The 23,702-nt window shown below is 43.5% G+C and overlaps 1 protein-coding gene across 2 annotated transcripts in view; it reads left to right on the top strand.

Moving 5' to 3' along the window:
- Window positions 1–23,702, top strand: part of PLPPR4 (phospholipid phosphatase related 4) — a 104,262-nt gene that overhangs the window by 46,490 nt on the left and 34,070 nt on the right. For both annotated transcript variants that reach the window (XM_078776037.1, XM_078776043.1), the window contains exons 4-7: window positions 6,669–6,795; window positions 10,723–10,918; window positions 20,465–20,522; window positions 21,063–21,236. In XM_078776037.1, the coding sequence (XP_078632163.1) occupies window positions 6,669–6,795; window positions 10,723–10,918; window positions 20,465–20,522; window positions 21,063–21,236 (555 nt within the window). The remainder of the gene's footprint in view (window positions 1–6,668; window positions 6,796–10,722; window positions 10,919–20,464; window positions 20,523–21,062; window positions 21,237–23,702) is intronic.

Below are 23,702 nucleotides of genomic sequence, written 5' to 3'. Positions count from 1 at the left end.
CTGTGGCCAAGGTCCGCCAGCAAGATTTCGGGCCCTCATGGCCGGTTCCAGCAGAGGGGCCATGCCCCAACCCATGGGGTCCATAATTGGTGCTCGGCCACAGACCTGTGGTCCATAATGTGGTGCATCGATGCAGACAGCTGGTTCTGGGAGTTCCGGGCGCACAATGGCGGACTCACGCACGCTCCCCTCGGCGCCCAGTGGCGCTCAGGTCCTCATGTGGGAGACAAGGGGGGAAGACAGATGAGTGAGGGGTAAGGTCACAAGGGTACACATCAACAAAGGCAATGCAAGGCGAAGTGCGTACGGAGAGCGAAGTGAGAAAACTCGTCCCTACCGTACGTCACCCCCCCTGTCACCTACTCTACCCTTGCCCTTACCCCATATTTACAAAATCTACACATTTACAAATTTGTCGCTACTGTCACGTCTTCCCCATATTTCCCCTATACCAAATTCGTCACCACAATCCCTCTATACAAAATTTGCCATCATCCAATTCATCATCAATCCTCATAAGGAGGAAGAGATGGAACAACAAAGCACAATGTCACACCCACGTCATGATGCATCTCACATTCCAAACATTTGCACATAAAAATAATAAAAACAACCTGGCATGGTGTGGAGTACCTGTCACCTCAGGTGAGTGCATGTAGATGGTGCGAGGAGACTTCAATCCTAACTATCCTCTAAATGACATTAACACACTTTACACTACCCGGGGTCTTTCCCTGCCAATCCATTGGCCAACTTACACTATGGGTTCTAAAAACCAATTCCCATTGACCAAACTGTGGTGCTTCTCAATTTGGGGACTCACTCCCCCGATTCATCTCCCGGTGCCCTTGCACAATTTCCGGGCTGAGACGTGTAGCTCTCCCAGCAGGTCTACCCACCTGCACACCTCCACCACTGTAGTTGCCTCCGAGCTTACCTGCTCCTTACCCTAACCTATCTAATTGGGGAAGGCCCCTCCTGGCTCTGTCACCCCTCGGTGCCCTCTGGCACTGGGCTACCCGGGTCCGTCCTCCGGATCCTCGGGCCCCATCCACACAACTCTACCGGCTCCCAGAGCCCACCTGCGGCCTCACCTGGCCGACATCCTCACAGCGGTGGAGTGCCCAAACCAACTACACACACTAACAGGCTACACGCCCAGCCATTTCCACAACACTAATGCACCCATCCAAATCACCATTCTTCCACCAGCACCACAGATGCCAATATCCATCCACAATTTACCTGTACCCTCTACGTAACACTTACACTACCCGCCCCGGGTATTCGTGATGGGGGTCCATCCTTCCCCCATTCACACCTTCGCACCATCCACTCCACTCCATAGTTTCCATCATACTCACTCAACGACCATCCATTCCAATACTCCATATATTCCACACTCCATGTATTCCACACAACCATTCTCCATACACCTGTTGTTGCACACCTGTGCAATCATACCTGGTGTCACCTGCACCCTCCTTCTCCCTGGACCATTTGGTCAACACAATACACATCACCATCACTTACTCAATCACTGCTCCACACACCTGTTCAGTTGCACACCTGTGCAATCACACCTGTTCCTTACACACTTTTCACAATACACTTCCAATCCTCAAACACACGGCATCATCTCATCTAACTACTCCCCTCTGAAACTTGCGCTTCCCCGTCGCCCCTTACATTATTGCGCTCCCTCGTCATTATCATCCAAACTAATCTACCTGCGTCCCCACTACAGGTATCATTGTCACTACCTAATCTTAACGTTACCTAATGTGGTCGTCTTCTAGGTCCCTACACATTATCCAAACCCTCCCTCGGCGAGCTTACACTGCCATAAACCCCATAAATCTAGTGCTCCTTTGCCCCCATTGTGAGGGATGGTGGATTGGCCATCCCATCACATGGGGCATCTCTTACTATAAATTTTGCTCGTCCAATTTCCACAAATCAAAAATTTTCCAATTACTGCCAATTCTACTCACTATTCTAAATTTCGTATCAAATCACTATCACTATCACCATCATCACAGTCCACTCACTAGTGCCTCTTGGTGCGCCAATTCACTTCCACAGCCCGGCTTCGTAAAGCCGAGCAATGAATGCGGGTTGTTTGGTGCCGGCAGCTGGATACGTCCCGCACTCGGTGCAGGGAAGGAGGTTTACCCGGGCCGAGATCCCACGCACCACCTCGGCACGGAGCCATCCCATGGCCCGATCTCGACCTGCCGGAACGCCTCAACAAAAGGGGGTCGCCATGATGACCCTTCCTATCGGGCTGCCCGTTCCGCCTAGCGGAGCACGGACGCGGCCGTTCCAAACGCGTCCCAGCGTGGATCACGTACGGCGGTCCTTTCGAACCCGCCGTGGTTCGGATCCCCGCTGGTCCACGCGGCACGCGAAGCTGCCCGACGCGCACCGAGGGCCCGATTCGGCTAAATGTCATTCTAACCGCTAACCCGGTTACCGTCGATGCCTCACCTGCATGCTTACACGCATACGCTACCCCTTCCTTGCTCATACATCCAGCTGTTCCCATGCTCCTCGTCATTGCACCTTCTCTTACACACCCAGGTACACTCAATCCGCTTACAGACTTGGTCACACACCTGACCACCGAACACCTTTGCACACACTCGTCGTTCGCACACCTCACCAACACACCTCTTCGCGCCCCCTTCTCGGTCACCTCCTCTGTGACAATCACAGGTGTGCTCTCACTCGCACACCCAACCACGTGCCTCACGACCAATTCCAGTGTGCATTCTCACACACGCTCTACCCTTCCAGGTGTGCATCCTTCCATTCCAGGTGTACATCCTCTCTCACCTGCCACAACCAACTCACGCTCCGTGTCACTCTCACTACTTTCACCACCACTCTTGACAGTGCACTCACCCTTACTCTCGACAGCGCACTCTTTCCTCATGCACCTGTCCGTTACACACCTTTCTCGCGCACACTCTCCCGTTACTTCCTCCGTAATGCTCACCACAGGTGTGCATTGTCCCTTACTTTTGACAGCGCACTCTTTCCCCATGCACCTGTCCGTTACACACCTTTCTCGCACACACTCTTGCACACACTCTCTCGTTACTTCCTCCGTAACACTCACCACAGGCGTGCATGCTTCCGTTACATCCTCTAACACTCCTCGCTACGCGCTTCCATGTGCTCCCTCGCACACGCGCTATGACCGACTCACTCTCGACAGCACACTCACTCCTCGGCGCGCACTTTTTCCTCACACACCCCAGAGTCGGACATTCTCACACACCTCCTCCTTCGCACACCGTACCTGTCGCACACTTCACCAACGGCCTCTCACGAACACCCGGATCCAAATCAACCCCCAAGCCGACTGAAGCTCCCCTCACATCATGTACATTTCCACGTATATCGCCACTCACCTTGGCAACTCGTCTCCGCACCTCCTTCGCCACCTGCAAACTCTTTATTTGGTTAGTGAGCACACATTATGAGTTGAGCACCGACCTTGTACATATTCCATCACCTCCTCCTGTATTTCTCTCTTAGTTTCTGTCCGTCTCTTCTTAATTTCACTCACCTCGTCTTCCACTTCCTCTAATTTTTGCTTCACCTCTTTTATTTCCCGGTGCGTCTCCTCTATCTCGTCCTCTAAGGCTATCTTGACCGTCTCTATGTGCGTCCTCACCTCTCGGTCCTTCGTCTCCATTACTTCTGTCACCTCTTCCAACCTCGTTGTCAGTCCCTCACGTACCATCTGACATTGCCTCTGTGTCGCTATCAAGTCATTTTTGATTTCTTTTTGTGTCGCTTTCAACCCTCCTAGTACCGCAGTGTTCCTTTGAACCTGCTCCACTAACTCCATCTGTCCCACCCTCAGCTGTTCCACCTCCTCCGTCAGGTCTTCTATTCCCCCCTGTAACCTAGCCGTTCCATTTCTCACCTCTTTCTCTATACGCTTTTCACCTCGCTTTACCTCCTCGCGTACCCCCGAGACCTCCTCGCTTACACCTCGTCGTATCTCCTCCTTCATCTCCTCCCTCTCTTTTGTAGATGCCACCCTCATCTGTCCCAATTCATCCCTCTGAGCATCCAATTTGGTTTCTACCCCGATTTTTACCTCCTCTATCTGCTCTCCCATTTGTTTAATTTCTCGGGCGGATTGCTCCCCTATCTCCCGCAATTTGTCTTCCATCCTATTTTCTAACCCCATTAACCCATTTTTCACCCCCTCTATCTGATTCTCCTGGGCAGCCATTCTATTTTCCACCCCCATTAACCCCTTTTTCACCTCTTTTATCCCGTTGTCTAACCACTCAAATTTGTCGTCTAACTTCCCAAATTTCTTGTCTAATCCCTTAAAATTATTGTCTAACCCCTCACCGGTACCCCTCGCTTCGTCCCTCATTGCCCCCATTTGCTCACTCTGAGCCTTCATCTGGTTCCCCAATTGCTGACTATTAGCCCTCATTTCGTCCCTCATTTTGTCCATAAGGGCCCCGATTTGTAGCAACAAAAGGTCCGAATCCAACGGCGGCGCTGCTACGGTCGCGGGCACGGACCCCGCAGCCATGTGCGAGGCGCCATTTTGCGCGCCCGTAACCTCGTGCGCGAGAGCGCCATTTTGCGCGCCTGACACCTCCTCAACCACCTCATTGTTCTCCTCTACTTCGTCACTCTGATCCTGGGTTACTCCTAACCCCTCCTCTAGCTCACCCACCTGCATCCGATCGCCTTGACCAGCCATGGCGCGATTTCAAAGTTCGGGTTTTTTAAAAACAAAAGCAATTTCGGTACTTTGTAATTTTGAGCGCGTTAAACGCTTCAGGTCCGAATCCGACACTTCTGACACCAATTGTTACGGTCCGCGGTTAAGGATGTTATATTTGCCGAGCGGAGGCCCCGCGACCTAACAGTTTCCCCGATTCACCCAAACGTTGGCCCGATCGCGCCACAGCTATTCAATGTGGAAAACTATAAAACGACCGAACGAGAATGAAGAAGAAGAAGACATACAGAAGAGTAACGGGATTTATTATTACACACACAAGCAAAAAGGAGCAGTCACAGTTATGTACAGGGACATGAAAAAGCAGGTGACATAGTGAAAATTACTAGCTTATACAGACTTAATTGACTACCCAGGACAGAACAAACAGAACAAACTCACGTACACGAATGGGGAACTTGCAGGCAGGAATGGCTGGAAGGAGAGCGAGGTCCAAACGGGTCCGGCAGCACGATCGGCTCGTTGGGCAGCCGCCGTCCCTTCGCGGCCCTGCTCAAAACCGCCGTCCAGGCCCCAAACGGCTGTCGAGTGTTGTTGCTGCTGTGGACGCTGCTGCTGGCGAGCAAGGCGACGAATAGCAGGCTTTGTGCTTCCCTGGATGATCTCTTCTCTTGGACCTCACAACCCAGCTCTGCCTTGGACCCTTTCAACTCCGCTCTCCTCTGACGACCCAGCTCTTTCCTTTGCACCTCACCACGCAGCTCAGCTCAGCTTTTGGACCTCACAACTCAGCTCTTGTCATAGCTCATCTCTCATCTCAGTAAAAGCTCATCTCCCATCTGACGACTTCCTGGGGATCGTCCCGCGGCGGGTTATATAGGCCCCGCCCCTCAACCTTCGCGAACCTCCTTGATGTTTCTCTCCACACCCTCTCCAAGTCCAACCCCTTGTTCGTGGTTGGTTGAGTGGGGCTGACTCACTCCTCCCCTCTATGACGAGGTGGGGACCCGCATTTCTTCCCCAACCCTGCCTCGTTGTCAATGGCGGCAATTGTTGGTTGGCAATGCGAATGGCAATTGACGAAAGGGGAAATGGAGGTTTTTGGGAATGGGAATGAAGGGAATCTATCTTTTTCACTTGGTGCAATGGAGTGTCATGTTAATGGCAGACAAAGCCTTAATCTAAAACACATAATAAAGATATAAGCTACTGAACAAGGGTTTTATCGTGTCCTTCAATGTGTGCTTTATGGAATTAACTACCGGGACGCCCTTTTAACCTTTACACAACACTGGAGGCAGGAGGGGCCAGAATCAAACAATGTTACACAGCAATTTACCACAATTCAACACAATAAAAAAAATACACTCAGATCCGCAACAATATATATATATATATATATATAGCCATTTTCCTCTGTGCACCGCTCTTCCATGAACCCAGATATTGTGGCAAAACGGTGATCATTAAATTGTTCTCTGCATTTCTCATTAATGATTTAGTTTCCATGAAATTGGTCAAATCTGAGTTTCTTGTTCATCAAATTGGTGTGCTATGAGAGAATTCAAATGCAATTCAAATGCAACTCGGGAATCAGCTTGGACTTCAAAACGTATGGTTTTGATTTCTTCAAAAGTTCAAAACTTCAAATGGACTTCAAAACGAGAGAAGTATGTAATTTTATTGCAGATGTTAAAGGTTTTTGTTCAGTAACTTTCTTTTATATTCCAGATGTTTGATTTGAATGTAATTGCCTTCCAAACTAATGAATTTATTTTGACTTTATAAAAGCTGTACCTCCTGTAGGAAGCTGATTGACAGGTTTAACATGGTCCCTGTTGGTACCAATAGTTGGGTCTTTTATGCATGATGAAAAGCAAGTTTGAAATCAAACTGGAAGTCATCATAAGCATCATTCCTTTTTGGGTTTCGTTTCTCACAGATCATGGGGGGAGAAGCAATCGTATTCTGCTCTCTCTGCAAACCACGGTCCGGGCGAGGCTCATCCAGTCGACGCATCTCGAGATGTGATTTTAGCGCCTTTCTTCGACGTTCAGTACGCTTCGTTGGTATGAGAACCACAATTACACAACCTTCAATTCTTTCCTCAACACTCTCAAACACTCAGCTTTAATCACAAGACCATAGCAAGGATCGAAATATTATTGGAGGGCTGGATGAGTGACCTGAAATTGTTTGACTTGGGCTGTCAATGCCCAGTGTATGGTTGATTGGTCTGTAATAGAGTTAGAATTACAGACACAATCAGTTGATGGTTCAACGTTCCTTCATTAAAATGAGTGGTAACATATTATAGTAACTCTGTTAAGCTGGGTATCAATTAGGAGCAGGATGGCCAACTTGATGCTGTTTTTGCATCATTTTGAGGCATGCTTACAAAAATCTTATCAGTGTGACAATGACAGCTTAATCCTCTTCTTCTTCTTTAATGGCCACCATTATCCCACTATAACACCCGATCTACGTTGGTGGGTGTTACGTGTAAGTTTGAACAGAATAACCAGAGGACCAGGAGATGGGTTTCTTCCAAGGGCAGTATATTCCTTGATGCAGAACCGTGCAGCGTAACAAGCACCCCAGCAGGCTCATCACATACCAAGAGTCAAAGCACCACCAAGGCCACACTTCCGTTTCTTCTTCGCGCCAAAAAACAACAACAGAAGTGACTTTTTAAAAAGCAGTAAATTTAAATAACCGCTCTTTTGCAGCATTTCCTTGTCAATAATAACAACCATCTATTGTGGTTACACCACCTTTCTTATGTGGTCGGCCGGGGGAAGCTTGGCCCGAGTTTTCACGAATCGGCTGGCCAGGTGTGACGTTTGACAAGTTAGGGCAGGAATTTGGAATTTGTTCATGGTGCTGGCTATAGCTCGTCTACTCTTCGCGAAGGATACTGTGGGATCTTTAACGTCCACCAACGAATGTCGGTAGATGGGACGCCCATTTAACGTCCCACCTGGGGGACGGCACACACATTGACGAATCATCCTGCGTGTGAATCAAACCCAGGCTACACAGCTTAGAGGCCATCTTGACAAAGATAGCTCACTGCTGGTGAATATTTTGTCTTTTCTGGAAGCACCAAGTAATTTTTTGGCCCATGCAAAGTTTATGTTTAAATCAGCAAATGATAGTGGGTCTTGTTAGACAGTGCCCGGATGGGCTTTCAGTGGGTTTGGTAGGTCAGGCTTTGCGCATTACATGAAAATTGATCACAATTCATCTCAGTAAGGCCTTCGCTATTCAGCGGCATTCTATGAATGTATTTCGCAGCCGCTCTTCTAGTCGAGCACCATTGCTGAAAATGAACAGAATGAAATGAATCACATGAAACATAAACGCTGAACAAATTATGAGGTTGCAAAGGCAATCAATTGCAGTGTTGTCGAAGAGAATTATAAAACAACAATATATCTGTGAAAGACAAAAGGGTTTTCTTTTAGCTACAGCTGACACGTCATCCCAATGTGGCGGTGATATTATTGATGCCCATGCTTTCCACTTAATTTGGAGTTTATTCACAATTATTCTTTCAGCAGGTCCTTACTTGAGGGATAAGTTGCACAACGTGGTTGCATACAAATGAACCACTAATTTGTGGCCGTTTCTGAAATTAATTGAGAACACTTGGTTTGACTAGTTACTTACATTTTTTTCATTTCTTTGAAATTTTGTTACCGTCGCCTGAGGAGAGGGTATTGCATTTGTGTCCGTTTGTTCGTCTGTTTGTCCGCACAGAATAAATATGATTTTTTTTTCTGCAACCGCTGGTCCGATTGACAGGAAATTTTCACTATAGATGCAACTCCACCTGTATAATTTTTAATGGTAATTATGACGTCATAGGTCACGTGGTTCGGCCACCATCTTGGAAAAACCGAAAAACTTTGCTCCTAAAGCACTGAATAGAAAAAAAATGAGACATGGCTCATTGTAAAGAACTCTCCATGGGGAATAAAATATGTTAATGATGATGTCATAGGTGCTTTCATTATGACGTCATAATTCGACAAGTACAAAACTTCATCCGATCAAGATGAAATTTCTTGAGCATAATCTAAAAATAAATTAGTGGAGAAAAAAAAAATGATGTCATCAGTCACGTGGTTCGGCCGCCATATTTGTTTTAACACAAAAGCCTTAAAAACCACTGAAAATACATCCTGGCGAGGGTTTGCAATCTCTGATTGCTCTTTCTTGTTTGAATTATGCAACTGGTTGCTGACAGTAGAGGCATACTCTACTTTCCATTATCTGATGAGTGATTTGGAGCGATATATTTTCTCACATGTACATTTGCAAACTCTGATTGGTTGTTACACTCTTGACTGTGATATTTAAGTCCCAGAGTAACGATCAGGCAAAACATTTCAAAAATTGTGACTGTAATGTAAACTGTGAGTGGAGACACCAATGATTACCAGTATGTAGTTTTTCCTCTTGTTGCCTGAACCACTGATTGGGTCTAGTCCTGTCAAGCCGACAGATGCAAACTCGTCAAAATCCCTTAGAGTTTATCCTTAAGTTACACTTCCATAGAAAAACTTTTCCTCGCCTATGTCCAGCCAAAGACCACCGTAAATATCATTAATATACCTTTGCTATTGTATTGAATGTAACATTCACAACAACGACCTCTTGCCTCACAGTCGGTATGTTGCCTTTATCCCACCCCTGTCACCTCACCCTTGTTGAGCCTTATTTTGTCTGCAAAAAATAAAATAAAACTAGAACGGTACTCTGTAGAGAGCAACCCCCCACCAGGCTGAACAGTTTACATTTTGTATCCCACTGATAGGTCGGATCTGGATCCGACATGAACCAAAATCGAATTCGCTTGTTCTTGTCAATTACACAACTCATTCACCAAGTTTCATCATAATTCGTCCACAAGTCTTTGAAATATCGTGCTATATATAATTTTTGGCCGTATCACTCAACGGTGAAGAATCACTTTAGAAAATTAAAAAACTCATATCCGGATCCGGATTCAGATATTCACCAAAATCGAATAAATTCGTCTTGCGCACACACCCAATCCGTCCATGAAGTTTCGTCCGAATCCGTTCATAACTTTTTGAGATATTCTGCTCACAAACAGATAGACAGAAACAGACAGACAGGGATGAAACAAAGATCGCGGGTAGAGATGAAGGGTGACATAAAATGGTGGTGTACTACCAGCTTGGAGTCTTGGAAGGAAGAGTGTGATTGAACCACTTCCAGAAGGCAATTCCCCAAAAGGGAGAAAAGAGGAACAGAAGGGATGGAGATGGAAATTAAGTCTGTGTTTTGGAAGTTTCGTCAGGAGGGAGATACTGGAAGATTGCATGCATCTTGGAGGAGCTGGAGAGGGTTGTTTTGGAGGGTTGATGGAGTAGAGGAGGTAGATCAATACAACAACAAACAACAACAGGCATTTTAAGGCCATTTTCCCTGCTAGAGCGGGGGTTCGCCTTGCGGGCCCCACGACAATCTTCTCCATTTTGCCCTATAAGGATAGGATGTGCAAATAAAAACAGAAGTGCCATTATCCTGTCTGCGATGTGAGAGGAACAAACCTAGTTCTTCAGCCTCGTTGCAGGAGATGCCATTAATTTTTAATAGTTTTCTGTTTTTATAGTTGGGTTTTGGAGCCCTTCATTTGATGTTTGACTAAAACTATCAGGAGCAACACAATGATCAACACAGTTGGCAGAAAATGAAATGCACACGTTTCTAAAGCAGGAATCTTGTTGCACAACTACTTGCTCAGATTTGGGCAAAGCAGTTTCACATGATAATTTCCTCCATTTAGAGAGAGATTTGGTTGTGTAACTGAACTCGTATCTGTGGGTTCCGCTTTTATCAGATAATTCAAAGTGACACTCTCTATGCATTCTGCTGTTGAATATGCCTGCTGCATCAAGTTGGCAACGCTGCGTTCCTTTCCGGTTGTCTCTCCCCCACTTCCCTTTCCTTTCTGTATGCAGGAATCCACTTGTTTGGTCTCTCCGTGTCCTTGATCTCAGTGGATGTTCTTCAGCTGGTCACGGGTCGCCATGCACCGTTTTTCCTCTCAGTGTGTAGACCTAATGCTTCCCAACTACTCACCACTTGCCAGCAGGAGTCTATTGTAAACCATGTAGAGTGCTCTGGCTCTGACGAAAAAGCCATCAATGCAGCCAGGTGACTCTCATACACAAAACAGTGGTACTCGTGAGATGAAATGTTTTTTAATTCTTTCTTTTTCACTTGTTTAACAAATATTGACTTATTACGTACACCTGAAATATTTTGTTGTTTTTATATGCACATATGCTATCCTACCTAAAGTTATGGGACACCTCTTCTCGGTTGTGAGAATTGTCCACTTAGGTGGACAGGTATGAGTTTCTTCAACAGACAAAGTCTAAACAGTCAGGTAACAGTCTGATTCGTTTCTGAGCTTTGCATCCTAGAGGAAGGAGGGGGTGTGGTTAAAATGAAGAATGGTAATGGCTGTAAGAGAGTAGGCACTTCCATCAGGATAATTTTACCCAGGCTCACCATCCCCAAATCAACCTTATGAAATGCAGTATGATGATCGGCAACATCAGCTCTGAGCATCAACATAGTAGACCAACATAGAGCAGGTGTGACTCTTGTCACATCAAACCTACACAATGATGAAACAGTTCAGGGAGTCATTATAATTTTTCGTTTGACCAGAAGTGACAAAATCGATACAATTAAGGGAGACACTGTGAGAAATGGGAGAGAATCCTACCTTTAAAAAACTGGTAGCGGATGTTAGAATAAGGGTCCAGGCTGTGATTTGGGCATGGGAAGGCCCTACGCTCCTGCAGGATACAGTATTAAATTGCTGCTCACCCAGGCATATTATGCTTTGTCAATAAAATTTTGTTTCTCTCGTATCACAATTACGTTGTACTAAATAGACAAATGCAGAGGCCAGCCTGAGCGAGTGCATGTATAAGCATGCGTTTCCCAGTCGGCGCATGCGTAAATGGCATGACACTTCTACTTTTGTATGTAGCATAAGTATGCAGGGCAGCATCATGACAGATAGAAAGCAAGTGAACTGTGACCTTTTGTGAACTTATTCCATATCGTCTGAAAGCTCTGACATTAGTCCTTTCCTTTTGATGTACAACATAGCCACAGGTACCATGTTTGACTTAAATTCAACATGGCTGAGGGCACGGCTGTGCCGCTGATGCAATTCCATCCGTAGGTTAGTGCAGGAATTTGTAATGATTTTGGGTATTGATATTGTCCCTGCTGAGCAAGTTAAAGAAGTGAAATCAACACTGGTGAAAGCATTTTGGTTCAAAACAAAGGTGGAAGACTACATAATAGTGTGTGCCGTGGAGCAAAAGTGTAGCGTTATGTTCCTTGTGAAGGATAGATAGGTATAAATGTAAAAGCTACTGAAATTCCTAGGAGAGGGTCCACACAATTTTGTGATGCATTCCATTCACATAATTGCATTTTAATGGTGCAGTGGGTGAAAAATGGCCATGAATTGGTGAATGCATGATCTTGAGCATTCTCCCATGCAACCAATTGCTGTCAATCAAGAAAACTTTAGAAGTGTTGAACAGCGCATTTTGAAGAAACACCAAATCACCAAAAATATCCAAAATAACACCCAAAAAATCACCAAAATATGTGATATTGCAGAAGAATTGGATGTAAGCATTAGAAGTGTGGAAACAATATTATTCATTGTCACGTAGAATTCAGTAACGTTAGTGCAAGATTGGCACCAGACCACACAAAGTGATCAAAAAATCAAAAAGTAACTCATGTAACAACTTCAACAGACCTCCCAAAATGCATTCTCTGCCGTAAAAAACCGAACATGTAGAATTGATAATGTAATTATTTAAGGATTGTTCCAGCATTCATTCTAAGTGCCTTCTTGGCACGAGGGATGTGTGGAACACCTGATTGCAAGTTTCCCCACAACGTCATTCATTGCCTCATGCAATAAATCAATCAGCACATGCTTCATTGCCATGCAATCATTCACCCTTTGTTTTTTAGATGTGACACGCGGCATTCTGATCAAATTTGAAAGTCTTTCTGATACACCAGCTGAATGTGTCTGATGCATCAATTTTTGCTCTGAAATATTGCTCAGAATAATCATCCAAAAACACATTCTTTAGCAATCCATTACAATTTCATGTCGGTCAGAAAATGAAAGGAATCAAATCATTGGACACCTTCAAGCAGGGTTTTCCATTAGCCATGTTGAAAGACTCTTTAAGGTGAGAAGAGGAACTGTTTCTAACCTCATAAGATGTTATCAGGCCATTCGATCAACAAGGTATTTGCCAAGAAGTGGCGACCAGAACCAGAATAACGACTCCTGCTAAGGACTGATACATCCACATGACCCATCTATGCAATATGTTGCAAACTGCCCAAATTACTGCAAACACTTCCTGGACCTTTCCGGATATGTGTAAACATTCTATTGAGGCATCTAGACGATGAGGGGTCCGTGCTCGTCATCCTATTCAATGTGTCACATCGAAGCACGCTTGCAGTGGTCAAATCACATATCCGAAGGAAACGGAGGTAATAAGCACGTGTTATGTTCAGTGACTAATCCAGGTTTCTTCTTGAAAGTAATGATGGCCATGCATGGGCCGACAGAAGATGAAATTAATGTTACGAGCAACGGTACCCGCACCACGGGCGGGGCTTCAATTGGGAGGCTTTTCAGAAATTGAAGGCTTTTTTTTCTTTAAACGATTTATATAAACATCCGTTAAATCATATCACACACAAATCATCAGAATCTAAACAGTATTTGTAGAATTTCAATAAAAGCCACATCACTGTTCATATCGGTAAATATTATTCCATCGTGTTTGGAAAACCTGGAAAATTAGAAAATTGGAAAAATTGGAAATTGGGAAAATTGGAAAAACAATACAGCCTATTTTACTCCAGGGGGTCCCAGGATTACCCACCCAAAATGTCGTTGCGATCGATTCAGCCGTTTTTGCGGTACCTGGGAACAGACAGACAGACATTTGGTGAATTATCGTAAGATTCTCCAGTCTATGTCCACGAACCAGCCAATTTTGGACGTGGATGTTTCATGATGTGGGTTGGTATTGCTTCAACCTTTCACACAAACTTGATCCGTATCGATGGCAATCTAATGGCAAATCTATACGTTAATGAGACCTTGTCGTAACAACCGTTGTCTACCCTTCAACAACGTGGTGCAGGAACAATATTTATGATTGATAATAATGCTCCTGACCACAGCCATTCAAATAAGGAACGTTCTTCTCAATGCCAACGTTTATGTCATGAATCCCTGGCCTGCCATCTCGCCAGATTTAAATCCAATTGAGCATCTCTGAAATATCATTGATCGTTGGTTCAAACCTTTACAACACAGCCAAAGACCCTCGATGAGCTGCAACATAAGCCGATTCGAGCATGGAATGCCATTCCCCATGTTCAGATTCAAGTGCTCATACGGTCAATGTGATGATCGTGCAATGAGTGATGGCTGCCAGAGGTGGACATACTCAGTGTTTAGAATGTTACTTCCACAATGGATTCCTTTTGTGAAAATATTCGCCACAACAAAGCATTGCACTTATCTCTGCCAGAGGTTTGCACCTGAGCTGTGTCCCATGACGTCACATAAATAAATCGCATCAACAACAATATACTACTACTAATCTGCATACCCAGCTAAGAGGTGTAGTGACCCTCCTGGTGGGGTAGCGGGGAGGTTGACCCATTTTCACCCTTCATTCCCTTGGGACAGGGAGGGGTTCGGGCAGGAATTTTTTTTACCACCGCCACCAAAGGTGGATGGAGGTTATGTTTTCACCCCTGTCTGTCTGTTTGTCCGTTTGTCTGTCTGTCCGTTTGTGAACAAAATATCTCAAAATGTTGTGGACGGATTCGGACAAAATTTGGCAGAGATATAGCATATGTGACACCGACGAAATGATTAGATTTTGGTGAAGATCTGAATATGCATTCGGATATGAGAATTATTTATTTATAAGTGATTCTTCACCATTGGAAGATCGGGCCAAAAACGATACACAGCAGGATATCTCAAAAAGTTATGGACGGATTTGGACGAAACTTGGTCGACCAGTTGGGTGTCTGACAAGGAAGATTCGATTCGATTTTGATGAAGATCCGGATCTGGCTAGGAGAAGTTTTGAAGTGAATCTTCACCATTGGGAGATAGGACCAAAAACGATACAAAGCAGGATATCTCAAAAAGTTATGGACGGATGATTTTGATTAAATGTGATTCTGTATTGTGATTTTCTGGTCTACTCTGGAATACAAAACGTAAACTGTTCACCTTAGTAAGGGCATTTTATGAGATATTTCACAAATCTGTTAACTAAATTCTTACCAAAAAATTTCTTCACCAATATGTTTGTAAAGGTGTGTAATAACATGTGTTAAAATGTTGAAGTTCAACTCCCGTGGGAAACCCAGAAAAAAACTGTTGAATTCGGGTACCGAAAAATTATTTTCGAGAATCTTTTTTTTTTTAAATCGGCCCTTAAGTAACTTATGAGGGGTCAAATAAGGGTTTTTCATGATTCTGAGTTGATTGTTAACATTTATATTTTCACTTTTACATTTACACACAAAGTAGCTTTTATTTCACATACATATATAATACTCAAGAGTTATTTCTCATTCACAATGTCAGAAGTTTCAACAGTCATTGTCTATGTCTTCTTCAGACTCAACAACATCATGACTGCAGTTTCTGCATGTAATGCCATTACAGACTCCAAAGGCCGAGATGCACGTGACCCCATTCTTCTTGCAGCTGCATCGCCGGTTGCTGCAATCTCCATGACAATTACAGCTCGTGAACTGCAATAGCTCCTCAGGAGCCGTGGGGTCCAGTGTTGGAACTGGCTCATACCCATGCACACCTATTGTCCATCCATAGTCACTGGGGTTCAGAGACATGCTCTGTAGAAGGCAGGCCTTTGTAAGCAGGCAAAGTTTCTAGTTCCTTCATGAGTTGACAGTACAGCCGTGCGCCCTTGGCATACTGATGATGGCCTGCAGCGGCAAAGATGTGAAGCATCTTGGTAACAATGCAGGACAGATGCCCATTGTGGTCTGCAAGTCACTCGGTTCTGATAAAGACCTTGATCACATCTACCATGTGGTGGTACTCCACCCAGAGTGCAGGTGTTCTTCCTCCTTTTGCGAGTCATTTGAAGGTTTCTTCAAACCTTTGCTCAAACACTGGCACTACTGGGTCTGAGTGTCTGGCTCCCATCTTCCCATCAGCCACCTTCTCCATGAAGGTCTTCATGTCACCACGCTCCTCCTCAGTGAATGCAAGTTTCATGATGTGTTGATAGATGGCTGCCTCGATGAGGAGGTGAACACGGATTGCCTTGTCAAAACATCCTCCATCCATGATGTGGTTGGCTGTCGTACTTCCAGGATAGATCAACTGGATCACATCTAGTAGTCCAGAATCTTCCATGATGTTACCCATTGATCCAAGATAAGACTTCAGCAGGTGAAAACCACCCAACCTTGGAATGACAGGTAGATTTGCCTGCTTTATTATATTCACGGCCTTCAGCAAAATCGGAAGATCAAAGGTCACTATAGCGACCACAGCGTGCCGTATGCACTCTTTCAGAGTGGTGAAGATGGTGTTGAGGTCATTAGGGTCTCCTTCAATAACTGGGAGGAACTCGATCTGTGTGCTCTGCTTTGCATCATTAGCATGGATTCTCTTCATCCAGCCATTCCAGTTGGAGTGTGGGAACTCAGGATCGTTGGCTTTGATCACCCACCCCGCTGCCCAGAGTGTGTCACCTGGAGTGAGGAGTGGCTGATCATGAGCCAGGGAGGAGGAAAGCTCAGCGAGGGGGAGAAACATGATCGCGTTCGTTCCTATCTGTTTCCTGTTCATAAATGGAATAATCTTTACTTCAGTTCCTCTCAGGATCTTAGCTTTGTCGAGTGCCTTCAACTTCACCCGGGGGAAAGCTGCTGTTGTCTGTGGATCTGGCAAAGGTGGTGCCGGAGAGGTGACTTCGATCCAACCCATTGAGTGAAAGGGAGTGTTTCCGTGAATAGAGACAATGTTTAAATCTATATTGTCTCCAACAAACTGAGTGACTGCATTGTTTGTTTCCCCAACCTCCATAAAGACCACCTGATCATTACTTGACAATTCACTTTCACTGGCTGGCTCTTTGGCTGTCATCACTGATTGATCCTCAAGCGCAGCATCAACCGCAACCTCATCATTGATCTGTTCATCGGTTTCCTCCACAATGGTGTCAAGAGTGCCAGAAGTATCTGGAACATCATCTCCACTCCTACTATTAAGGAAGCAGTATTTGTAGTTTTGTATCTCCGTGTAAGACTCAGTGTATCCCAGCCGGTGGAACTTGTTGAGCATCCATTTTGACCCAAATCTATGATCAAGTTGTATGGCAAGCCCCATTTGGTGTGGCAATACTCCAGACCGAGGTCGACAGGCCTTAATAAAATTCTGCCCCCAAACGGCAACTCTTTCGTCTGTCTTGACAATCGGTCTCAAGAACATATGAAGGCTTGCAGGAACAAGTGTCAGCTGACTATCGATGTCAGTCATACTGTGTGTGGTGGGGTATGACTTTGGACCTAAATCAATCAAGGCAATATCATTGGATATGAACTTGAGTGCCGTCTTTATGATCTGAGTCTTCTCATCTCCATGGTCAAGATTAGCATAATGCTCTCGCAGAATATTGTCGGTGCCATCTTTGAGACAGAGTACATCTGCCCTTCTTTCCTGTGTTGTGAAATACAAGGTGTCTTCGTATTTCTCTAGAAGTTTTATCTTTAGCCAATGCTTTGAATAAGAAAGGCTCTTCTCTGGTGACTGATCAAACTCCTGCAGCTTTTCATGGACTTGGTCCATGTTCATTACCCCATGCTCTAATTCTGAGTCTAACCATTCGCAGAATTCAATAAAAACTGCCTCTCGCTCCTCATCAATACTCCTCTGTCCTCTCTTCCTTTTTCCTTCCTCATCAGTCTTGGACAAACTGTCACCTCTCGCAAACATAAGTTTGCATCGCAAATGGTACAGTGTTTCTTCTGCTACCAAGTCGTTGATCCCTTCCAGGCGTCCAGTGACTTCAGTGCCCCAGTCTTCCCCGCGACTCCGTGCTGTCTTCAGCAAGCTTGCCTTCAGTGTATCTGCAGTCAAATTATCTGGCACTCTGTATTTCTTTCTAGCTTGTGCTGGATTATTTTTGTAGAGCTGGGCTGGTTGGTTGCAAAGAATGCATACATCCTTATACAGGAGGTCAACTGACTGTGATCTTCTAGAACTGCAGCCAGTTGATGAACTGAACTCACAAGTAGTGCGTCTTCTCTTCAGCTTTGATGACTCTTTCTCTGCCTTTGATGCTTGAGCTGACTTCTTGGTGGTTGCAACAAAGTTGTTGTACAGATCATTTTTACACTTCTGGTGGTACCTCAGTTTTCCTTCCTTTTGAGCCTCCTTCATACGTTCCACAACAGTAACATTTTCGACAGTTTCTGCTTGTTTCAATAAAGTTGAGTATTCCCTTGGAGTTGCCTGTATGAGCCTTTCAGCTGGTGTATCCGAGCGTGCACAGATGGAGCAATTGAGCACAGGTGGAGTAACGTCTTCATCCATATTGCTAGACTCCATGTCCTGCAAAGTAGAAAATTAGATATATTTAGAAATTATTTTTCCACAAAGGAATGTCTGTGGTGAAATATAAATGTTAACAATCAACTCAGAATCATGAAAAACCCTTATTTGACCCCTCATAAGTTACTTAAGGGCCGATTAAAAAAATAAAAATTCTCGAAAATAATTTTTCGGTACCCGAATTCAACAGCTTTTTTTCTGGGTTTCCCACGGGAGTTGACCTTCAACATTTTAACACATGTTATTACACACCTTTACAAACATATTGGTGAAGAAATTTTTTGGTAACAATTTAGTTAACAGATTTTCATATGTTTCCCTTACTATGAGTAAGACCTGGGTCTGGTTGCTAGAAGTCCGGATAAGCAATATCCTGTGGATAAATTACTTATCCGGGGGATAAAATGTATCCCCTGGATATGTTCTGTCGTTCAAAGCCTGGATAACTTCATCCGCTGGATAAATTAATGAGTTTGCGGATAACTTATCCAGTCTCCACTGCCCCGGATAACGCCTAATCCATGGTTAGTAATGCGTACGTAGGTTTGTCCCATTCAAAATGGCAGACGATCCAGCTTTGTTCGACATCAGTCTGGTGAACTTTGAAAGGAAATCAACCGAGCAATATTCATCTTCGACGCCGTTGACGGCAGCTGTAATCGTCAAGCACTTCTTCTTCTTCACATCAATTCGTTGGGTGTTGTGGGATTGGAAAATTTACTCCTAATGAGCTTTATCTGATCTTCTGCTACCCGACACAACATACCCCATTTGGTTGGAGTAAACTTTGCCTTCCTCTTTCTAGTGTGACTGACTTCACCCACCATAACTGTTTTTCAAGCGGACGAGGCAGAGCAATGCATTGTGGGATACCATATGTCAATCAAAACTGTAACCACACCTTTTCCAGGCCTTATCCAGGGGATAACTATCCTACCCTTATTCAACCTTTAAACAATCGTACATTATCTCTCGGTTAGTTATCCTTCGGATAAGAAATTTAAACACAGGATAGTTCCTTTGTAGGGGTTAAATTATCTGACTTTCTAGCAGCTTGGAACTGTGAAATAAACAACTGTGGACTTGTGTCCCGCTTTCATAGAGTATTCATGGTAAACTAAGTACCTATACGAGGTAGTTAAATGAAACTTTGATTTGATTTCAGCCTCATCCAGGCCAAAGTGGCAAAATAAAGGTGTCATAGAATGATGTGTTGGCCCCGTGTCCTCCATGCACAGAGAAAAAAATTGCTGGAGAAGAAGAAAAGGATTATAGTCGAGAAGGAAACGTTTTATTTGGATTTAACCACAGGATAACTTTTATCCAGGGGTTAAGTTATCCGGGCTTCCAGCAACCAAGCACTGGAGACCCACTTAGTAGGTCGAGCATCTACTCCAAGTTTGGAATGTCAGTTTAATTCTTACTCTGGCCGAGTTGCACCAAAAACTTTAAGATGGTAATTGCTGCTTACACATCCCGTGTGTTGACATCCCATGTGGCAGAAGGGTGACGTTCTCTTTAATTGCCCCGCTGACTGTGGAGAGAAATGTGACGTCACATGATGTGTTTACAACACCTAAAGTGGAACAAGAAGTTATGTCACTTCTCCCAAGGTCACCTGAAGTCTATACGTTGGACAATATGTGTCCGCATGTAACAGCTATACCCAATTAACCTTATGACCTGTAGAAAAAAAAATACATGGTTACTTCAACAGGAATTGTAAATAAATTGATTTGTGTCAGGTGTTGCTTAAAAGGTACAATTTCTTCTAAAAATAATGGAAGGAGAAAATTTTGATTCTGATCAGATTCAGTCATTTTATTTTTGCCTCTTGTTTTATTTGAAGTTCTTCCATGGACTTAAATAATTGTGTGAAAAATGTAAACAGGTATTAATAAACTTGTGGATGATTTATGCACAATGTGTGTGATAACTTTCATTGCTATGCCAATTTTAATAATGAACGTGAATCTTTTTCATTTTAGTATTTCATGTTTTTCCAGAAAAAGTTTTCCATCTGAGCATGCCACACTTGCAGCCTACTCTGCTGTTTACCTGTCTGTGAGTTTTGCCAACACTTTCATTCCAAAGATATAACCAAGCTTGGTAGATGAAGCAGTATGGGGACAATATTCAAAGATTTTCACTGAAAATTGATGATGATGCAACCAAATGATGTCTATGCAACATATAGATGATTCCTCACACTCCACACATGACCTCTTCCTTCCTTATCAATTGATTATTTATTTATTTATTTAACAACCAGGTAACTTCATTTAAACTTTATCCACACACATTTTATCAATTCATTGTACCATAAATACCACAAGACATTCATCTCAGCCTTGATAAACAATGAATTACAGTCAAATTATTACTGGCAAAATAATTATATGCTCACATATATGTGATTGATATGTGATTATTATATGCTCAATAATTATAATTAATTAATTAACTCAATTGTACAACTAATTAATTAATCAATAATTTGATTAATTTGAATTTGAATCAATAATTATTAATAATTGATTAATAATTATTAATCAATAATTATATAACTGAATTATTATTATATGCTCCGGTTTACACCGACAGATGTACCTGGATACAGCGATGATGCGGTGTGGGCGGCTTTTAAAGCCACTGTTGGTGCTGAGTACTGCACTATCAGCAGCAGTCTGTGGCCTAAGCCGTCTCGCCCAGTATCGCAGCCATCCTGAGGACGTCTGGGGTGGCTTTCTACTTGGAGCGGGAATTGCCTGGTACCTGGTATGTGGAATATTTAGTAAACAATCTTGGATTTTCTATGTATCATGCATGTACAATTGAATATGTAGTACTTGTTAGTTGTGGACGTTTTTCTTGATTCTGGTAATGGCAAATAATTGTTGCTCATAATTTTAACAGGACTTGCGCAATTAAAACTCCTGCCCATGAAAAATTGACTTTTTGAAAACATGGAGCAATTTTCCGAGCAGTAATGGTTCTTTGTGACAGATAGAAAGCAAGTGAACTGTGACCTTTTGTAAACTTATTCCATATCCACTGAAAGCTCTGACATTAGTCCTTTCCTTTTGATGTACAACGTAGTCACAGGTACCATGTTGGACTTAAATTCAACATCGGCAGCTTAAAAGGTAAAGGCGAAATGATTGTAAAATGTGGAAAAAGTTTCGCGAAAATTTGACAATCTCGGCCAAACTTTCTTGTTTCTGAATACGTGTCCCTTTTTAATGTTATAATGAAAATTGCATTTGCCTAAAATTATTGTAGGAACCACCTTTAGAGGCCATTTTCCCCCACAAAGCAGGGGTTGGCCTTTTTTGGGCACCGTAGTCCCCTTTTTGAAGCAATGTTTTATGGCCGGATGCCCTTCCTGCCGCCAGCCCTGTTAGTCGCCTCTTGTGACACAGGGAATTACCAGTGAACTGGTACTCAATTTGCCGACCTCGGAAGGATGACAGGCTGAGTCAACCCCCCTGGTGTTAATTCAGCGATCGACCGGGATTCGAACCCAGGATCCTAGGATCCCAAGCCGGCACCCTAACCGCTAAGCCAACACCAGGAGGATCCCAAGCCGGCACCCTAACCGCTAAGCCAACACCAGGAGGATCCCAAGCCGGCACCCTAACCGCTAAGCCAACACCAGGCTGAAACCTAAAATAATTGTAGGGTTAATGCGAATTTAAAACGACAATGACAACAAACAGCAGGCAGTTTTTGTTGGGTGCCAGATATTGTGCATTTTAGAGTAGAACGGTTGTACATTTTAATATGTCAAAGGAAAACCAGGTGTACTCTCCTCGTATTCGGTATACCTATTTTAATGTTGCTCTTTCAAGACTGTTTTTCTTATTCATTGCAAGAAATCCTTCAAAAGTGTCAAAACCAGTTTGTTCCACAATGATTATTGCTCAGTTACTACTTTGCAGCAATGAACTGTCACTTAGCGTGTCACATCATATTACCGAGGAAATGAGTTGCATTTTATGGAAGAAGAAACTTACTGAGAAAGTGAGCTAAAGTATCATCAAAGGGGTTATTAAAAAGACTTGTTTGCTGGAAACATCAGCCAACTGCAAACATGAGAGTCTTGTTTCAAAATGTGAAACGAATTTTTTGGGGGAGTTTGGTTTATGACAAGACTATATAATAATGATGTTAATAAAAACTACAGAATTGCCCAATGTTTGATTTATTTATTTATTTTGTATGTGATGTCATTTGTAGGGAATAATTGATTTGCTGAAAAATAATGGATAATGCAACTATTTGCCTAAAAATGGATTTTATTTATTTTAATGACTTCATATAATTTATTAGCCTGTTACTTGGCTGTATTTGAAATGACAACAGGAACATTGCATGTCATGTAAGGTCAGCCATAGAAATGAGGATGACTAAGAATAGGATGCGCCAATTAATACTTTTTCTGGCTTAAGTGATGCAAAAGCTCGTTACATGGAGCCAGCTCCCAGATAATGAACCCCAAAGAGAAACACAACTCCTTCAATGGCTTTTGATAATCATATTAAAATACAACATGCAAGTTTGTTTGTCTGTCTTTGTCTGTTCGCTTTCGAGATTCGAAAACGGCTTGGCTAATCTCCGCCATATTTTGTATAAAGTCCTTTCAGAAAGTATTCACACCCCTTGGCTTTTTTCACATTTTTGTGTTACAGTCAGAATTTAATATTGATTAAATTGAGATTTTTTTGCCACTGATCTACACATAATACCCATAATGTCAAAGTGGTATTTTATTTTTTAGAGATTTTACAAATTAATTTAAAATGAGAAGCTTTAATGTCTTGAGTCAATAAGTATTCAGCCCCTTTGCTATGACATTCCAAAATGAGCTCAGGTACATCCAATTTCTTTGGATCATCCTTGAGATGTCTGTACAACCTGGTTGGAGTCCACCTGTGGCCGATTCAATTGATTGGACATGATTTAAAAAGAAACAGAAATTTCTATATAAGGTCCCACAGTTGACAGTGATTGTCAGAGCAGAAACTCTACCATGAAGTCCAATAAACTGTCCGTAGAAGTTCCAGATATAATTGTGAGGAGGCATAGATCTGGGGAAGGGTATAAAACATTTTCTAGAGTGTTGAAAGTTCCCAAGAGCACAGTGAGCTCCATCATTAGGAAATGGAAAGATTATGAAACTACCCAGACTCTTCCTAGAGCTGGCCATCCGACTAAACTGAGCAACTGGGCAAGAAGAACCTT

Source organism: Myxine glutinosa, chromosome 1 (genome assembly GCF_964187855.1).
Source record: "Myxine glutinosa chromosome 1, kmMyxGlut1.1, whole genome shotgun sequence".
Taxonomy (NCBI): Eukaryota; Metazoa; Chordata; class Myxini; order Myxiniformes; family Myxinidae; genus Myxine; species Myxine glutinosa.
Note: the sequence above shows the minus strand (reverse complement) of the source record. Positions and strands in the feature narration are given on the sequence as shown.